Source organism: Trifolium pratense, linkage group LG3 (genome assembly GCF_020283565.1).
Source record: "Trifolium pratense cultivar HEN17-A07 linkage group LG3, ARS_RC_1.1, whole genome shotgun sequence".
In the NCBI taxonomy this organism is placed as follows: Eukaryota; Viridiplantae; Streptophyta; class Magnoliopsida; order Fabales; family Fabaceae; genus Trifolium; species Trifolium pratense.
The window spans coordinates 48,670,215-48,685,923 of NC_060061.1; the positions used below are offsets into that span (position 1 = coordinate 48,670,215).

Below are 15,709 nucleotides of genomic sequence, written 5' to 3' on the forward strand. Positions count from 1 at the left end.
CAAACTATCAGAAAAGCAAGATGTTATTAGGCTCGCCATGGTGTAGCCATTGTGTTGATATTATCGAAGATACGCTTCACGTGCTACGCGATTATCCTCTGGCTAGAGCGGTTTGGAGGTGTGTCCTTCATAATGATGGGTGCAATATTTATGACTCGGCTAATTTAATTGATTGGATTAACATGAATCTTGTCCAAGATCTTGGTAAAGATCAATCTTTAAGGTGGATGTGTGTTTGGTCCACAAGCTTGCCATTTTCTCTCGCATGGTGGAATAGAGACTCATGGAGACACTTGTGTGCGACCTAGCTAGCCTTAGAGCTTTGTTTTGAGTTGGGTGAGGCGCTACATGCAAGCAGATGTGAGTAATGTGGTTAGTGCAAGAGGTTTCAATAGCTTGGCGAAAGCCTGATGATGGGTGGGTCAGATTGACTACCGATGGAGCAAGAAAATGAGAGATTTCAAATTGGTTGTGGTGGTCTTCTCTAAGACACTAATGGTGCATGGTTAGGTGGTTTTTCCAAAAATTTGAGTCGTTCCATCCCAATTTATAAACAAAAAATACCAACTTTTATTATTATAAAGATAATAAAAGTTATGTTTAGATCTTTCCATGAAACTTATTTTGTGAAAAAAAATACAAAGTCATACTTCAAATTATATATCATATTTTGCATTTCTTAATAAGTGCAAAAAAAAAAAAAATACTTATAATTTGAGACGGATGAAGTATCTAACTAAGTTGTGGGGAGTGGTCGTCAATTGAGAGCATGTATTCAAAGGTAAATTACATTTTGATTCTAAAATCGTAAAATATACTTTTTGAATAGTTCTAGAATGTAGAGATTCTCTGTCTTCTTGCAACTCAGTGAAAAGTTAAAGTGTGTAATAAGTGTGTTAATTTTATTTTATTTTTACAATAATTGAAGTGTGTAAAGTTAAAGTGTCATTCCTATCAGAAATCAAACTATTGTGACGAAGTGCCGATGCACTTGCTAAATTGAGTTATGATCATGAGTCTATTATGCAGATATATAAGTTGTGCCCTACGAAGTTGAGTACCTTGCCACTAAAATGGTTATTTAGTTTTAGTTTTTAGGCTTATGCCCTCATTGTATATATAAAAAAAAAAAGTTTTTCAAAATATACTTCCAAACAAACAAAAAAAAAAAATTCATCCCTTGTTGATTCCCTTCTTTTAAAATACTTGATTCTTTGGACTGCTTTTGACCTCCCATCTGCTTTGAATCCAATCAGTATTTTCAACTTTAATCCATCTGGAAAGAGTTATACGCATGCCTAAAGAACAGGACCATAATGAGAATGATACCCACCATATATATAAGACACCAAATCAAATCCAAATTCACCCATGTTCATTCTGTCACCAACTCATGCTTTGCTTTGATGTGAAGCAACAACAAAAGTTAAGTTCTCCATTCTTTATTCGATTGTGACAGCACATGGATACTGGCGAATAAAGTTGTTACCCTTATGAATCATTATTTTTTAACACCTAAGCAGCAACTTACAAATTTGACTATGAATCAGTTAAGGGTTTTGAAAATTTAAACTTGTGAACAACTGATAGGCCGCAAGTGCATGGTTCTATTGTCCTAACGAAAACCAATGCAATAACGATTATAAAACAACTCATGCCGATTGCATTAAATCCAAAATCATAGGCCAAAGGATGTAAATATTAACAGCATATTGTCACCCACATGTAACCAAACACAAATGGCATCCAATAGTTCTAGGTTCATAAAAATACCAAAAAAGATGAAAAGTGAAGTAGCAATGCGTAAGAAACAGCTAACCCAAACTACTGAAACTAAGGGACAGAAGAACAAACAAGCAGGAAACTAATAAGGAGCAGTACCAATTATAGCAAACAAGAAAATAGACACTCGACGAACAAAAACTAATGACCCCAAATAAAGATTTCCTAATGGAAATAGAATTCTCATCAAAACTTATCTGCCCTGTCCCTTTTCTTTTTATATGATTTTCAAATTCTGGTTACGGTTGATTGGTCCTCACTTGGCCATCATAACTTTGACAAACTCCTCATAGTTGATCTGCCCATCACCATCAACATCGGCTTCACGAATCATCTCATCAACTTCTTCGTCTGTCAGCTTCTCACCTAGATTTGTCATGACATGGCGGAGCTCAGCTGCAGAAATAAAACCGTTCTGATCCTTGTCAAACACACGGAAGGCTTCCTTAAGTTCCTCCTCTGAATCAGTATCTTTCATCTTGCGGGCCATCAGGTTGAGGAACTCTGGGAAATCAATGGTACCGTTGCCGTCAGCATCAACTTCATTTATCATATCCTGCAACTCTGCCTCAGTTGGGTTTTGCCCAAGAGACCGCATGACAGTCCCGAGTTCCTTGGTAGTAATACAACCTATTGCATGTCACAAAATAGTTAACACATAAAAGTGATTCAGCCTCACAAGATTGCACGACACAGTTTAAGAAATATGTGAACAAAAAACACAGAATATAAGATATAAGAATACATCAGCAAAGTTGTGTTTAAAACAACATAGTGGAAGAGGTATTCAGAAATAATAAAATCCAAATGTGCATCATTGGGTACATTCCAATATCTCACGATAGCAAACCAAACAACCTATTCCCTCAAAAGATCTTCTACATATCAAAGTTCATCAAAACAAAAGAGGCACATGAAACAAACTATTGCCATATTTCTGTTGTCAGACATGAAATCTCAAATCTTAAGTTATAACTTATAAGGAACTTTTGCAAAACCCTAACTCTAAAAATCACAAAGTTCCATACAAACCAATCCTCGATTTCAAATTATAACCACATATACAATTCAGTAATGCTTAAGAGGACAAAACTTAAAACATCTAATCTAACCCTAAATCCTAAGTTTCAACCAGAGATAACCACTGTCTATGAAACACGGACACAGACACCGACACATCAACACTGATAATAATTGGATAAAATGACATAATTCAATTTAATTACAAGTCAGTGTCGTGTCGGTGATGGTGTGTGCCACTGTGATATGTCTAATCCGAGTAGTGTCCGTGCTTCACTAACCACAACCACACACAAATGGATCAATTTCTTATAACAGTCTAATTTTGCCATCAAAATGCATCAATACATACTCAAATGTAGTATACTATACTATAAGTAAATCTAACTCAGAATACCTCATTCCAAAAATCCCATAAATACAGAAAACAAGACATCAAACCCCATTTTCAAAACTCAAAAAGACTTAACATAACATCTACAATCTCACGATCCATTTCTACCCATACTCAAAATCAGAAGAAATGCAACAAATCAACACAGAAAAGTCAATCATCATGGAAGGAACCCTAAAAAAAAAATTAAAATTTCCGAAAAATAAAACAAAAGGGTAACAGAAAACAAAGACAAAACATGCAAAAAGTAGAAAAGAACATGAATAGCGAGATCTAAGAAGTGAAAGAAAAAAAAAATAGAGAAGAAGGGATCTGAGAAAAGAGACCATCGCCGTCCTTGTCGAATAGGCTGAAGGCTTCCTTAAACTCTGCGATCTGATCATCGGTGAGCTGATCGGCCATTGTAGCTGAGAGAAACGCGTTTGTTTGGGTTGAGAAAAGTGAAAATCAGAAATTAATAAAATGGAGAACAAAACAAATGTTGAAAAATAAGATAGGAGCTATCACTCGTATATATACACACCCTCAATAGTGTTAGGCATGTAGGAGCTATCATAGTAATATTTCACTTTTTAAAGATATTTGTCGACGAGCCCAATAGTGTTAGGCATGTAGGAATACGTTGAAGTCTCGTGTTGGGTTGTTAGATGGTCGAGAATATGTTTATAAATCACCTAACATACCGTTTTTGTAAGGTTGGGTTATGCCGAATCCTCAATTATAAGATGGTATTAGAGTCTCATCTGGATCTGTTGCACTGTTTGTTATCAGATTTCTAATTCGGTCATCCACAATGTATGTCTGCGCTTCAAACCAATAGTGTTGGGCACAAGGGTGTTTGTTTAAGAAGTTTCACATCGGTTACGAGATAGCCTGAATATTTGTTTATAAGTGAGAACAATCATCACCTTATAAATTGGTTTTGAAGGGTTGAGTCAATTTTCAATTCTAAGATGCAGTCGCTATGACTTTTTGATGATTTTAAATACTAATTCACAGTGGACCACCTGTTGAGGGGGTAGCTCGGAGTACTAGCTCATTTTAGATAATCATTTGAATTTTGTATATTAAGATAATGATTAATTGAATTGATTCAAATGATAAATAAGTTGGGGATAATCCATTCTATATATTATACAACAGTCAACGGTAAAAACTTTGTTGACATTGATGAAGAGGTTGTTATGAACAAATCAAAGTTGGAATCAAATATTTGTTGAGGATGCGTTACAATATGGTTGTATACGAGCCAGTTGGAAACCCAAGCATCTAACGCCATGCGTTGGATAGACTTTCTTGATAGGGTGTTGTGGTAAGTAGCCTTGTAGACATAATTGAATCATAGGCCTTGGGCCAATTTAGAACAATAGTCCCTATAGATTTTTTCGTCCTCAATTTAGTCTCTACTATTAAATTTCACTAACAGATGCTGATGTGGCAGATACACATGTCAATTTTGAATACAACATATGTTAACAAAATATATATATTGAAACACAAACCGATAACAATCATCCATCGCAACTCAATGATAGGTTAATACGTTTTCTAATGATGCGTCGAGGGTTTGAAACCTGTGAACCCTAAAATTGTTTTTTTTTGACTTAATTAATAAAATGGTCCCTTAAAGACATTTTTGGTTTCAGATTGGTCCCTTAAAGAAAAAAAAGTCCAAATAGGTCCCTTAAAGAAAAAAAAGTCCGAATAGGTCCCTTAAAGACATCTCCGTTAATCAGTTTGGTCCCTAAAAAGAGGTCTAAATAGGACCAAACTGATTAACGGATATGTCTTTAAGGGACCTATTCGGACCTTTTTTTCTTTAAGGGACCTATTTAGACCTTTTTTTCTTTAAGGGACCAATATGAAACCAAAAATGTCTTTAAGGGACCTTTTTAGTAATTAAGCCTTTTTTTTTTCTTTTATGTTTTTTCTACTTCATCTTCAACCTTGAAACGGGTCAGGCCGATCCGGTTGAAGACCCACACAACTCAAAACGCGAAAATTGGTTTTAAACACCAAAGTTCAAGATTTAAAAACAAGATCATGATAAATACTATACTTGTATGCATTTTGCTTATAAAAAAAAACTTGTATGCATTTTAAATCTAAAAATTGAAAACAAGTTTCATATTCAAACAAAAACCTCAAAGTTGCTTTGAATATCGATATATCTACTTTGAATTAGTTTTAGTTTTTTTTTTCTTTCGAATCAAGTTTTAGTTTTAGTTATATATCATCTACATTTGAGGTTTTACTTGTAACCTCGGTAGATCCACTTCGGTTATGGCTGCATGGCTTGAATGTGGTGTACCATTATGGTTACAATCCTATTATTGTTGAGATGTGCCAACATGATTTTTGTTAGAAAGACTCAAAATCTTCACTTGAAGCTCATTCTTCAAGAAACCTTTACCTTCATGGATATGGCAAATTGGATTTGTGAGTTGAAGCATACTTATTGGGAGGTTAATTGTTGCGCTAATCATCTGGAGAACTTAAGCCATAGTGGGGAGATTAGGTTTATTACAATTTTCAATTCACAAAAACTGTGATCAACACAAAGGTTAATAAAAGACATGGCTGGCGTTGACATGTCTCCAGATCAGCATATGAAATTATTTATTTTGTTTACAATGAACTGGGAATCGAACTCATGACCTATAACGTACTACCCAAATCCCTCACCACTAGACCAAACCTAGTGGCTTAGATCATCATATGAAGTTAAAGACTATAAGAAAACTTCAATTTCTTCGGATTGAAAATTATGAAGTTTTGATGCATGTCATTTTAAAAATGGAGCTAAGTTGGATGTCAAAATTTAGGATAGTTACATACTTGTCAAGAAAGTGAAAAGGTACTACTACTCACTTTTCTAGTAACACCAGTAAAACACGAAACTTACCACTCACATCAGACACTACCAAACAATCCCTTATTCCAAGCAAAAGATATTCATGAGTTTTCAAGTAGGCGATATACTGTGATTTCTTGCTGCTTGAAGTACCGCCGGTCCTCTTCATCCACGAAAACAAGATTTAGGAAATACTTCACGCTGAATTTGTTATTGATATTGTGGTATGTTGGTGTCAGCTCATATGGATTGAGGAACAATCTTATAGGAATTGATTCTCCTGAAAAAGCAATATCAGAAATATATTGTATTTCTAGATGAACTAATCTTATCATTGATTAGAAAATAAATCAGCAAGTATAAGCAGCACTTCCAAAAACAGAAAACCAGAAAGTGGAGAAACAAAGAACAAATACTCTCATTTCTTGTTGAGATCTCACTTCGACTAGAGATATGGTCAAATAGTTCCTATAAGCTATAGCTTTTGCAGTTGAGTTAAATCTAGTCCGAAAATTTCAGGATGGTATTAGAGACAACATGTCTAGTCCTAGGCAGTGGGGGATGTTCTTATAGGGCCAACGACATTTCTTTAAACTCCAAATGTCCAATCTTGACCACGAGATCATGTGTTGTGTTGAGATCTCGCATTAACTAGATATATGAACAAAGTAGTCCTTAAAAGGCTCGAACAATCCTCATTGCTTGGACTAGCTTTTGAGGTTCTCAATCAGGCCTGTTTAAGCATCTGATGGATCTTAAACAGTAAATATGATACTTGTCTGGAAGAAAGACCAACTGCTGAGGTTGGAACACAAGGAAAATAATCAAACATTCACAACTAGCTACTTCACATCTGCCATATCCAGCTCTTCTAAAGAGCTTGTGCTCCAATCCTCATTTACTAAACAAAACATAAAAGAAGTAGATAATAATTAATAAGACTAAGTTAATAAATGGGTAGGTCGAAACATAATATAGTCCAACCTCTTACTTAAGGTCCCACCTCTAACTCAACTTAAAAATGGCTACAAGTTGGACTGCACCTCTCATATTATGACCTCAACTAACTAACTCTCTCTCTCTCTCTCTCTCTCTCTCTCTCTCTCTCACACACACACACACACACACACACACACACACACACACACGCACGGGCCTCACCTCTCAAGAAATTAGTGCAAAACCATGCATGTTAGTCAAACTATGATCATTTTTCCAAATGAAGAAACTAAGAAAGCTGTGAAGAGTAATTGCAAACCTCGGATTGGAACACCATCCATCAACTCAAACTTTGCAAGGGTCTCTGTCTCAACATACATATTGGTCCCTGATCCAGTTGATTCTCGACGCCTGATTTCAAGTTCCATGTTTTTTAATTTGATTCTCACCAGAACAAAATATATTTTGCCAATGACAACATCCTTCAGATGATACCTGTTAAATTTAAAATTTTAAAAAGCAAGTTTACTTTAACATTCTTTAAGTACAACAAAGCTGTACTAATCATGACCTTTTTCAGACTCACTTGCTTTTACTGTATTCAAACTCTATGTGTAAGCAGTCTTCAATTCCTACTTCCATCTGCATGAGGCATAGTACAACAAAGAGTTAAGCTTTAATTATAATATCGATTCTTTAGCAGAGTACACATTAGATTAGCAAACACATCACTAGTAAGCTAAATCACACGGCCATGCACAGCACTTCGTCAACCACCCTAGTTTAAAATGACTGAAGATGAAGGTTTTAGAGCAAACTGATAATAGCTTCCACAAGAGTAACACATATTTAGTTAGTATGCTCCTCACCTTAATGCTGTTATTAATTAATGGAGCTGGAACGTAATTGCGCACCTGTATAGAAATTGCAGTAAGAAAAATCTAATTAAAACTGATGTAACAAAGGAAATATACAGAAATTACTGAAACAATCAGAATATGCAAAATACGAAATCTTGGAACTCGTATTCTTCAAACCTCCTACGGCTACTCAGCAACTAAAAACACTTGTTTAAATGTTACGGAAGTATGATACTATACTCGTCTTAACATAAATAACAGCTTACGACTTTAGGATTGTTTGCTCGTGATAATTATTGTCTCATCAATAAGGAATCTCAACTATGTTGGCACCCTAGACTCTAACCATCATCTGCAGTGCCCCAAAATGCATTAAAAAAATCACGAAAGAAAACCATGAGGCTCAAATGCCAAAACTGAGAAAACAAAACATTATCCAAATCTACAACTAGAAAGATATCTTCCTGAATGAAATTAGGAATTATCCTACCAAGTAAAATACGATGCTGATTATTCCAAAAAGAAAATGATGCTCATAGAACCTTGTAGGATTCGCTGGTAATACTGAATATGACTTACTAATTTATTAATAAAAGTATCTGGGAATAACCTTCCAGCGGAGTTGGTTTACAATAGAATACAGAAAATACAAATGAAGTTAAAAGAGGAATGAGAACTGTTGTAAACTGTCACCAACTCCTAGAAATTAGGGAGTCTAGTCTCTCCTAACCAACAAACTATTAAATAATTGAATGTCATCCCTCGTTCCCTTCCTTATACTATTTAAAACATACAATTAAACTAGGCCAGGCCATTTCTAATGGGCATTTGACTAACATACACATTTCCAATAGGAGGTCTACTAACAGATGTCTTAAGACCATGGCACAACTGTTGCTATATATATGAGACCCTGAAATGCATCTGGTGACAATAAAATTGACATTCCACCACCTTTTTTGAAGTTTCCAAGGAATCTTAAAAATCAAACAAAAAGCATCCACCATTAATTTAGAATCACAATCCAGCTAGAGGGAGTCCTATCCTTCGTGAAAAGTTGTTTTACGGAAAAGATGGGTTCCATAACAAGAAATGAAACAACCGAGAATAGTGTCACTGGAGTTTCAAAACAAACCACCCCAAGAGGTGTGACCCAGAGAACCTCTAGCGGCTCAATCCGTCTGTGTAGTAATTGACAGAGTTACTAGACAGCAACATTTTATTGTGTCTGTTTGTGTGTTTCTTCCCTTTTAATCTAAAATCTTAAATTACTAGACAGTAGACAGTTGTAACTGCTTACAGTTTTTACACAAAAAAGCACTCCCTTTTAAAAAAGGAAACAGTATATATTTTTATGGATCATTATAATTAGAACTACAGTTATCTACATATGAGAACCACAAAATAAAATCATTGTGACGCCCTTCACAAATACATTGACATTAAAAGAAGAAAAAAAAATTAAGTAAAATATAGAACAAATGAAAATACTTCCTCCGTCCCTCAATCTGTGACAGTTGAAACGTATTGCATATAATCCTATATAGGTCATACTATTCTTAACTTTCACAAGATTAATACCTTCAGACAAGCTATGTAATTTTATACAGTAGAAAATCAACTCACAGCAAAATCCACGTGCTCTACAATGTTGTTGACATAATTTCGACTAATTGTCACTTTCAAAATGTACCTGCAAGATAAAAAGAAAAACAAAGGATGTAATGTGTTCAGTTATGTCAGTGGCTAGTGACAACATTGAAAGAAATATGAAAAAAGTGAACAATATGAACTAGTCATTCATAATAAAACAATAGTCTTCGGCTTTTTTAGAATGATAAGGCAGGCTTGGAAGCCCAAACAAAAGGCTATCATGATGAACATTTACTGTACAAATAAGTCAACCAACAGCAACAAAGTAAACTTTGCCACCGAGAGGAAAATAAAATCACAAACTTTTAAACATACTCCCCTTCTTGGTTAACTATTATTTAATCCCTCTAGAACGGGACCATTGAGTTAAATTATACATGTAGCTTGACTTTAAAAAAGCTACAATATTAATAGGCGTGAAGCTGATTTTGAGTGAAATTTGATATATCAAGCTGAACTTATGCCAAAATCACCCCTAGTTATTCCCGTGCTTATGCAGGAAAACATGGATTCCTTCGTATTTAAAATAATCTAGTTCAATAACTATAATCTTTTAAAAATGAACATTACAAACTCCAATTATTCCATTGAAAAATAAAAAGTTAACATGATGCATAGAAAAATTGAGAATTAAAAGTTGCGAGAGAAGTAAAATAATTTTCATACCTAAGCCTAACATTGATTCCATTGTAAGATTCATGTGGCATTTCAACAGCGGAGAATTCGAACGGGTAAGTTTTCCTTTCATATAAATTTCCAGGAACCTCAAGTTCGCGTACTGCTCATAAATAATACAGAGTCATAAACTACGGAGGATTATCATATCAACCCTAACCAGAGATATATAAAAAGCATAATGAAGATCCCAGCAAAGAAGAAAGCTATATCAGAAGGGACATGAGAGGACAATACTCCCTCTGGTTTTTTATAGAAGCAAAAATTGTTAAGATGTATGCCATGCGTATAAAATTGATGAACAAATACTCCCTCTGGTATTTTATAGAAGCAACAACGTACATGTATTTGGTCTAAAATTGGACAAAATACATGAACCTTTTTGCTTATATAAAAAATCGGAGTAGTATAGTTGATTGCCACTACAGTAAGGTCTGAGTTTAGAAATAGAATAAAACAGAAAGATCACGGTGGTACAAGCTTAAACTTACCAAGAGAAGTAAAGTCATAGAAGTTGCCTCTTTCAAAATACAGTTCTGCAAATAATAAGACAATATATATAATAAAAACAATAAAAAAAATATTTGAAGAAAAATTAAGTTCAAATATTATACATCTCGAAAATGATGACATATACTTTAACTATATATTCATATCATGATAAAGAAAAAATAATAAATAAATAAATAAATAGATGAAAATAGAAATGCTTAGCTTACTGTATGGATCCACACTAAACACATTAACTTTCATTTAAAGTTACAGACAAATACACAATTGAAAAAGAAATTCATTTCAGGATACATTTACTAGCCAACCAGTCAAAATTGCTATTGAATTTGCAAGAACCAATACTAGAATTAAACCCAAAAAATAAACAGAAGCGCACCTATTTGACCAAGAAGCTCAATTTTTACACCATTATGTTCAACCTTCTTCCCACGTGCAGGCTCTATAATAACCTGTTACCAAAGTTTGAAACAATAAATTCCACTTTACTAATAGTATCAAATCGCCATAAACAAAGGTGAAATAATATAGTTGACGATGTCATGCTGTGTACCTCCCCAATTATAGTCTCCTGACTTTGAAAGAGAGGAACTAGTACTGTCTGGTCATTTTCCTTCACGCGAACCTAAAAAACAACCGAGGACAATGCACTAAAGATTCAATCAAAATCATTTTGTTGAAGGTTTTGAACACTTTTTCAACATCCTGGAAGCTAAAACAAAACCTTTCTTTAACAATCTAAGTAATATTTGTATCGATGACATGTTACTACAAGCAAAAAAAAACAGCAAAATATCTACTCAAATCAAATTTCAGAAATTGAATATTTGTATTCAAATTTCTAGTCATTAATGTGGGCTAGCTACATTTTGTCATAAATTAGCCCATGCATTACAAGGTGAAATGTTTAGCTGGGTACTCAGACTCTAGGAGTCATCTTTCACTAATAGTATGTCATCATTATTTTGTTGATTGTTTCAACTTCTGATCAAAGGTGTGTCCAGTGTCTAACACGGACAAATGTGAGTACATTCAATTAATTTATTTTCTTAAATTATTATTGGTACCGACATGTCAGTGTTGTGTCTATGTCAGTACTTCATAGATTTTATAAGGAAAAAAAAAACTCTTATTTGACAAACACAAAATCCCTCTTGTTTAGCCAGGTATTCAGTTTGGTTTCACTTTAGAGGGAGACAAAAATGACTCTAAAAGCAAAAAACTGACTGACATGTTTGGATATTCTCGAGTAAAATTGATTCTTCAAATATGATTTTTAGTCTTATAGATTTATTGATGAAATCACTATTAGGTGAATACATCCAAACATAAACTATGTTGCATTCAACTCAATTTTAACTTAAATCAATTCATTAAAAATCAATTTTTGTCACAGTAATATCAAACACACAACTGTCTGTAAGTGTAAAGCCTAGCTCAACTGACAAATGCAAATTTTGTTAGGCTAGACACCTCCGCCTGGGTTTGAACCCAGGACCTCACAGTTGTGTGTGTGAGTTTATAGTGGTGATTGTCAATTCGTCTACGAACCAAATAATAGATCAAACACACAGCTAACAAACAAAAGCAAAGGAAATGGTAGGCATCAAAGCAACAATGATGACATATATAAGGAAACCCCAAAACTCAAACAGTATTATAAGTTGAAACAATCAACAAAATAATAGCAATGACAAAACCCGCGGGTCCCAGGATCGGAACCTGACTCTGATACCATCTTATAATTTTGAATTGGTCTAACTCAACTTGACAAAACCGGCTTATAAAGTGAAAATTGTCGCAAGATACCATCAACAAAGTGAATTGGTCTAACTCAAAGTCTCAAACAGTATTATAAGTTTAAACAATCAACAAAATAATAGCAATGACACAAAACCCACAGGTCCCAGGATCGGAACCCGGTTCTGATACCATCTTATAATTTTGGATTGGTCTAACTCAACCCGACAAAATTGGCTTATAAAGCGATGATTGCTTCTATTTATAAACTCATATTCAGGTCATCGCACATCTGGTGTTAAACTCATAACAAAAGGGTAATTTCATTTCATCAAATATTATTATTTATTATCATTGAGTTGCAGTAAAACACACCTGCTTGCGAGTTCTTCCATCAGCAAGAGAGATTGAAATTTTGCACGGAGGCTTGAAAGCTCCAACAATTAGATTCTGATCAATGTAGAAAACAACAATTAATCAAATGCAGATGATCCATAAATCAATTCTAATAAAAACAATGAATGATGATGATGATGATGATGATCCAACAGATTTATTTATTTCCATTACAGAAAGAGAAACCTACCATGGTTTTTCAGAGAGAGCGAAAGGGATTTAGGGGTTTTCAGAAAAAGATTGTGAAATGTGTATTGAATTGAATGAAATCAGCAACATAACGGTTTAAGGTGAATGTGGAACGTGCTTTTTTCCAAAAGCTGTTTTCATTTCTGATTAACAAGAAAAATGCAGTGGAGAAGTTAAATCTTCAGTTTGCTTATTGGGAAACGGTATTTATTATAGATCACATATATCATTTGTTTGATAAACTTCAAAATTAAATCGATTTTCTTATAACAAGATCGAAAGGAGTAACACTTATTTTCCTTAGAAAATATGTTAATGAGCCTCCTAATGAGCACAAATCGAAAGGAGTAATATAGTAATATTCTTTTGGTCATTATAAAAAAAATATACATATATTATAAGAAAAAGTAAATTTTTTTTTGAGAATGTGTATTCAATTTCATGAAGTTTTTGAAATAAGTCCAATAAATCCTCACGTTCTAGTTGAATTGTCACAAAATATCAAAATTGTTAACTGAAAGCACGTTATGATCGGAGTTCAAACTTCAACCCTATTATTTGTGTGTGTGAATTTATGATGGATTTATCAATTCATCTATTTATCGACAAAAAAGTCCAATAATTTTTTTAACCGGTGTATTTAGGACACTTATTAAGTGTCATTAGATCATGTGTAAATTAATCAAGGTGACAAGTTTGGTGGAAGTCCTTGATTGGAGACTGAAGTAAGCCTACAGGAGGTCATCGGGTTCGCTTGTTTATTCTCCCAAATGCATTCATTACATGCACGCCAAATACTCCAAAGTACGACAACAAATAGAGATTGTTTAGTCTCTTCCATACTTAAAATAGTGGAGAAGATAATAGAGGAGAAACTACCATTTTGATGGAACTGATGCTCTATACTTTGCCAAAGATTTACTTCCTTCCAACACGAGATAGCATGGAAGCAATATGTAAAGAGGTGCAATTCATCTTCAAGTGCGCCATTGCAAAGAGCGCAAACAGTTTGACATTGAATACCGCGCCTGTGAAGATTAAATCTAGTGGGAAGACAACCTCAGAGCAATCTCCAACAAAAGTGTTTTAATTTTGGAGGAAGCTGCATATCCCATATTTTGCGCCACTCACCATTCACACGTAGGGAACTATCATGCAACACAAGATTTAAGCAGAGACGGTAAGCAGTTTTGACATAATAGTTAAGTAGAAATAATATTGATATAACCACAATTAAAATAATAATAAAATTATCATTTAACTTTAAAATAAATTGATAGATAAAATATCCAACAATCTAATTAAATCAATATTCTTTATTTTTTTTGCATATTTTCACATAGATACGTTCATTTAATTTGCGTCCAATTTATCAAATAAACCTTAAAAACACAAATTATTGTAAAGATACAATACGTCGACGAAATAGATGTGAAATGAAATAAACTGGACCAGAGTTTGAACAATGATAGATTGATACTTCCACTTATTCACTTTAAAAAGTGAAATTTTAGCCATTAGACTACTTTGACAAAAATAAAATGTTCATAAGGTGTGGATTTTGGATTCCCGTGTCAAAATGAAGTGCTTTTCAATGTTACATGTTTTTATATAATCTCCGCTATATTTTTATTGATGGAATGAAAGAGAATGAAATGTAATGACTTCTATTATTTGAATTATGGTTAAATATGTTTTTGGTCCCTATAGTTTTACAGAATTAGGGTTAAATATGAAGAAAAAAAATCTGGAATATTTTTTTTTAAAAATGATTGGTGACGTGGCAAGCCAAAAAAAAGAAAATACATGTGGCAGTGCCACATGACTGCCATGCCATCGTCCATTAAACCCATATGGACGGCAGAGACTAAAAACATTGAGTGATGAAACTTCAGGGACTAAAAAGTGTGAAAATAAATTTCAGAGACTAAAACGAAAATTTGTGAAACTATAGAGACCAAAAAACATATTTAACCCTTTGAATTATTAAAAATACGATGGAATGACATAAAATTGTCCTGAACTTTAATTCTTTTAAGATTTCAATTTTGTTTCGAAGATTGAGACTATGTAAAGACCAAGTTGTTTCAATTTATTTTTCTCGTGTACTAAAATTCTTTATATTTTTCTTAGAGTGTGTTTGGATGGGGGAATTTTTTGAGGTAAAGTAATGTTTTGAGGGAATTCAAATTATTTGGGGTGAATTTCATTGTTTGGATGAAAATTTGAAGAATTTTCAAAACGATGGAAATTTATGAAGTATTTTGTTCAAGTTAAATTTAGAGAATTTCAAAATGACACCTAAAACCAAAGAATTTGAAATTTCTTCTTCTCTATAAATTTTTAAAAATTACTAATTGATCGTAAAACTTAAAATTAGCCGAAAAACCTAAACTCGACGATAAACGTTAAATCGGCCGAAAATCCAAAAAATCGATAGAAAAAACCGAAAATCGGCCAAAAGCTCAAAAATCGACTATAAGCCCTAAAATCGTCCGAAAAACCCAAAAAATCAGCAGAAAAACCTAAAATCGACCAAAATTGACTATAAACCCTAAAATCGGCTGAAATCCCAAAAAATTGGCCGAAAACGCAAAAAATCGGCCGAAAACCTAAAATCGGCCAAAATCCAAAAAATCGACTTTAAACCCTAAAATCGGCCGGAACCCCGAAAAATCGGCAGAAAAACCTAAAATC

General features: G+C 33.7%; 2 protein-coding genes across 2 annotated transcripts; both read right to left on the reverse strand.

Annotated features, from left to right (window-relative positions):
• Window positions 1-1,640: 1,640 nt before the first annotated feature.
• LOC123916152 (calmodulin-1) lies at window positions 1,641-3,725 on the reverse strand. Its single transcript, XM_045967533.1, has 2 exons — window positions 3,523-3,725; window positions 1,641-2,412 (listed from the first exon to the last, which is right to left on the reverse strand). Exons 1-2 carry the CDS (start codon window positions 3,596-3,598, stop codon window positions 2,039-2,041), a joined length of 450 nt encoding a protein of 149 aa, XP_045823489.1. The 5' UTR covers window positions 3,599-3,725; the 3' UTR covers window positions 1,641-2,038.
• Window positions 3,726-5,954: 2,229 nt separating this feature from the next.
• LOC123917886 (vacuolar protein sorting-associated protein 26A-like) lies at window positions 5,955-13,390 on the reverse strand. Its single transcript, XM_045969767.1, has 11 exons — window positions 13,014-13,390; window positions 12,803-12,877; window positions 11,241-11,312; window positions 11,067-11,139; window positions 10,669-10,713; window positions 10,169-10,280; window positions 9,476-9,542; window positions 7,859-7,903; window positions 7,576-7,631; window positions 7,309-7,484; window positions 5,955-6,330 (listed from the first exon to the last, which is right to left on the reverse strand). The coding sequence occupies exons 1-11, from the start codon at window positions 13,014-13,016 to the stop codon at window positions 6,152-6,154; spliced, it is 903 nt and encodes a 300-aa protein (XP_045825723.1). The 5' UTR covers window positions 13,017-13,390; the 3' UTR covers window positions 5,955-6,151.
• Window positions 13,391-15,709: the final 2,319 nt, after the last annotated feature.

Coding starts and splice junctions, on each gene's coding strand:
- LOC123917886 (XM_045969767.1), bottom strand. Junction 9,543..10,168: donor GGAATCAATGTTAGGCTTAG/GTATGAAAATTA, acceptor TTTATCTTGCAG/GTACATTTTGAAAGTGACAA. Junction 6,331..7,308: donor GGATGGTGTTCCAATCCGAG/GTTTGCAATTAC, acceptor TTGCTTTTTCAG/GAGAATCAATTCCTATAAGA.
- LOC123916152 (XM_045967533.1), bottom strand. CDS start 3,598: ATGGCCGATCAGCTCACCGATGATCAGATCGCAGAGTTTAAGGAAGCC. Junction 2,413..3,522: donor ATTCGACAAGGACGGCGATG/GTCTCTTTTCTC, acceptor GACATGCAATAG/GTTGTATTACTACCAAGGAA.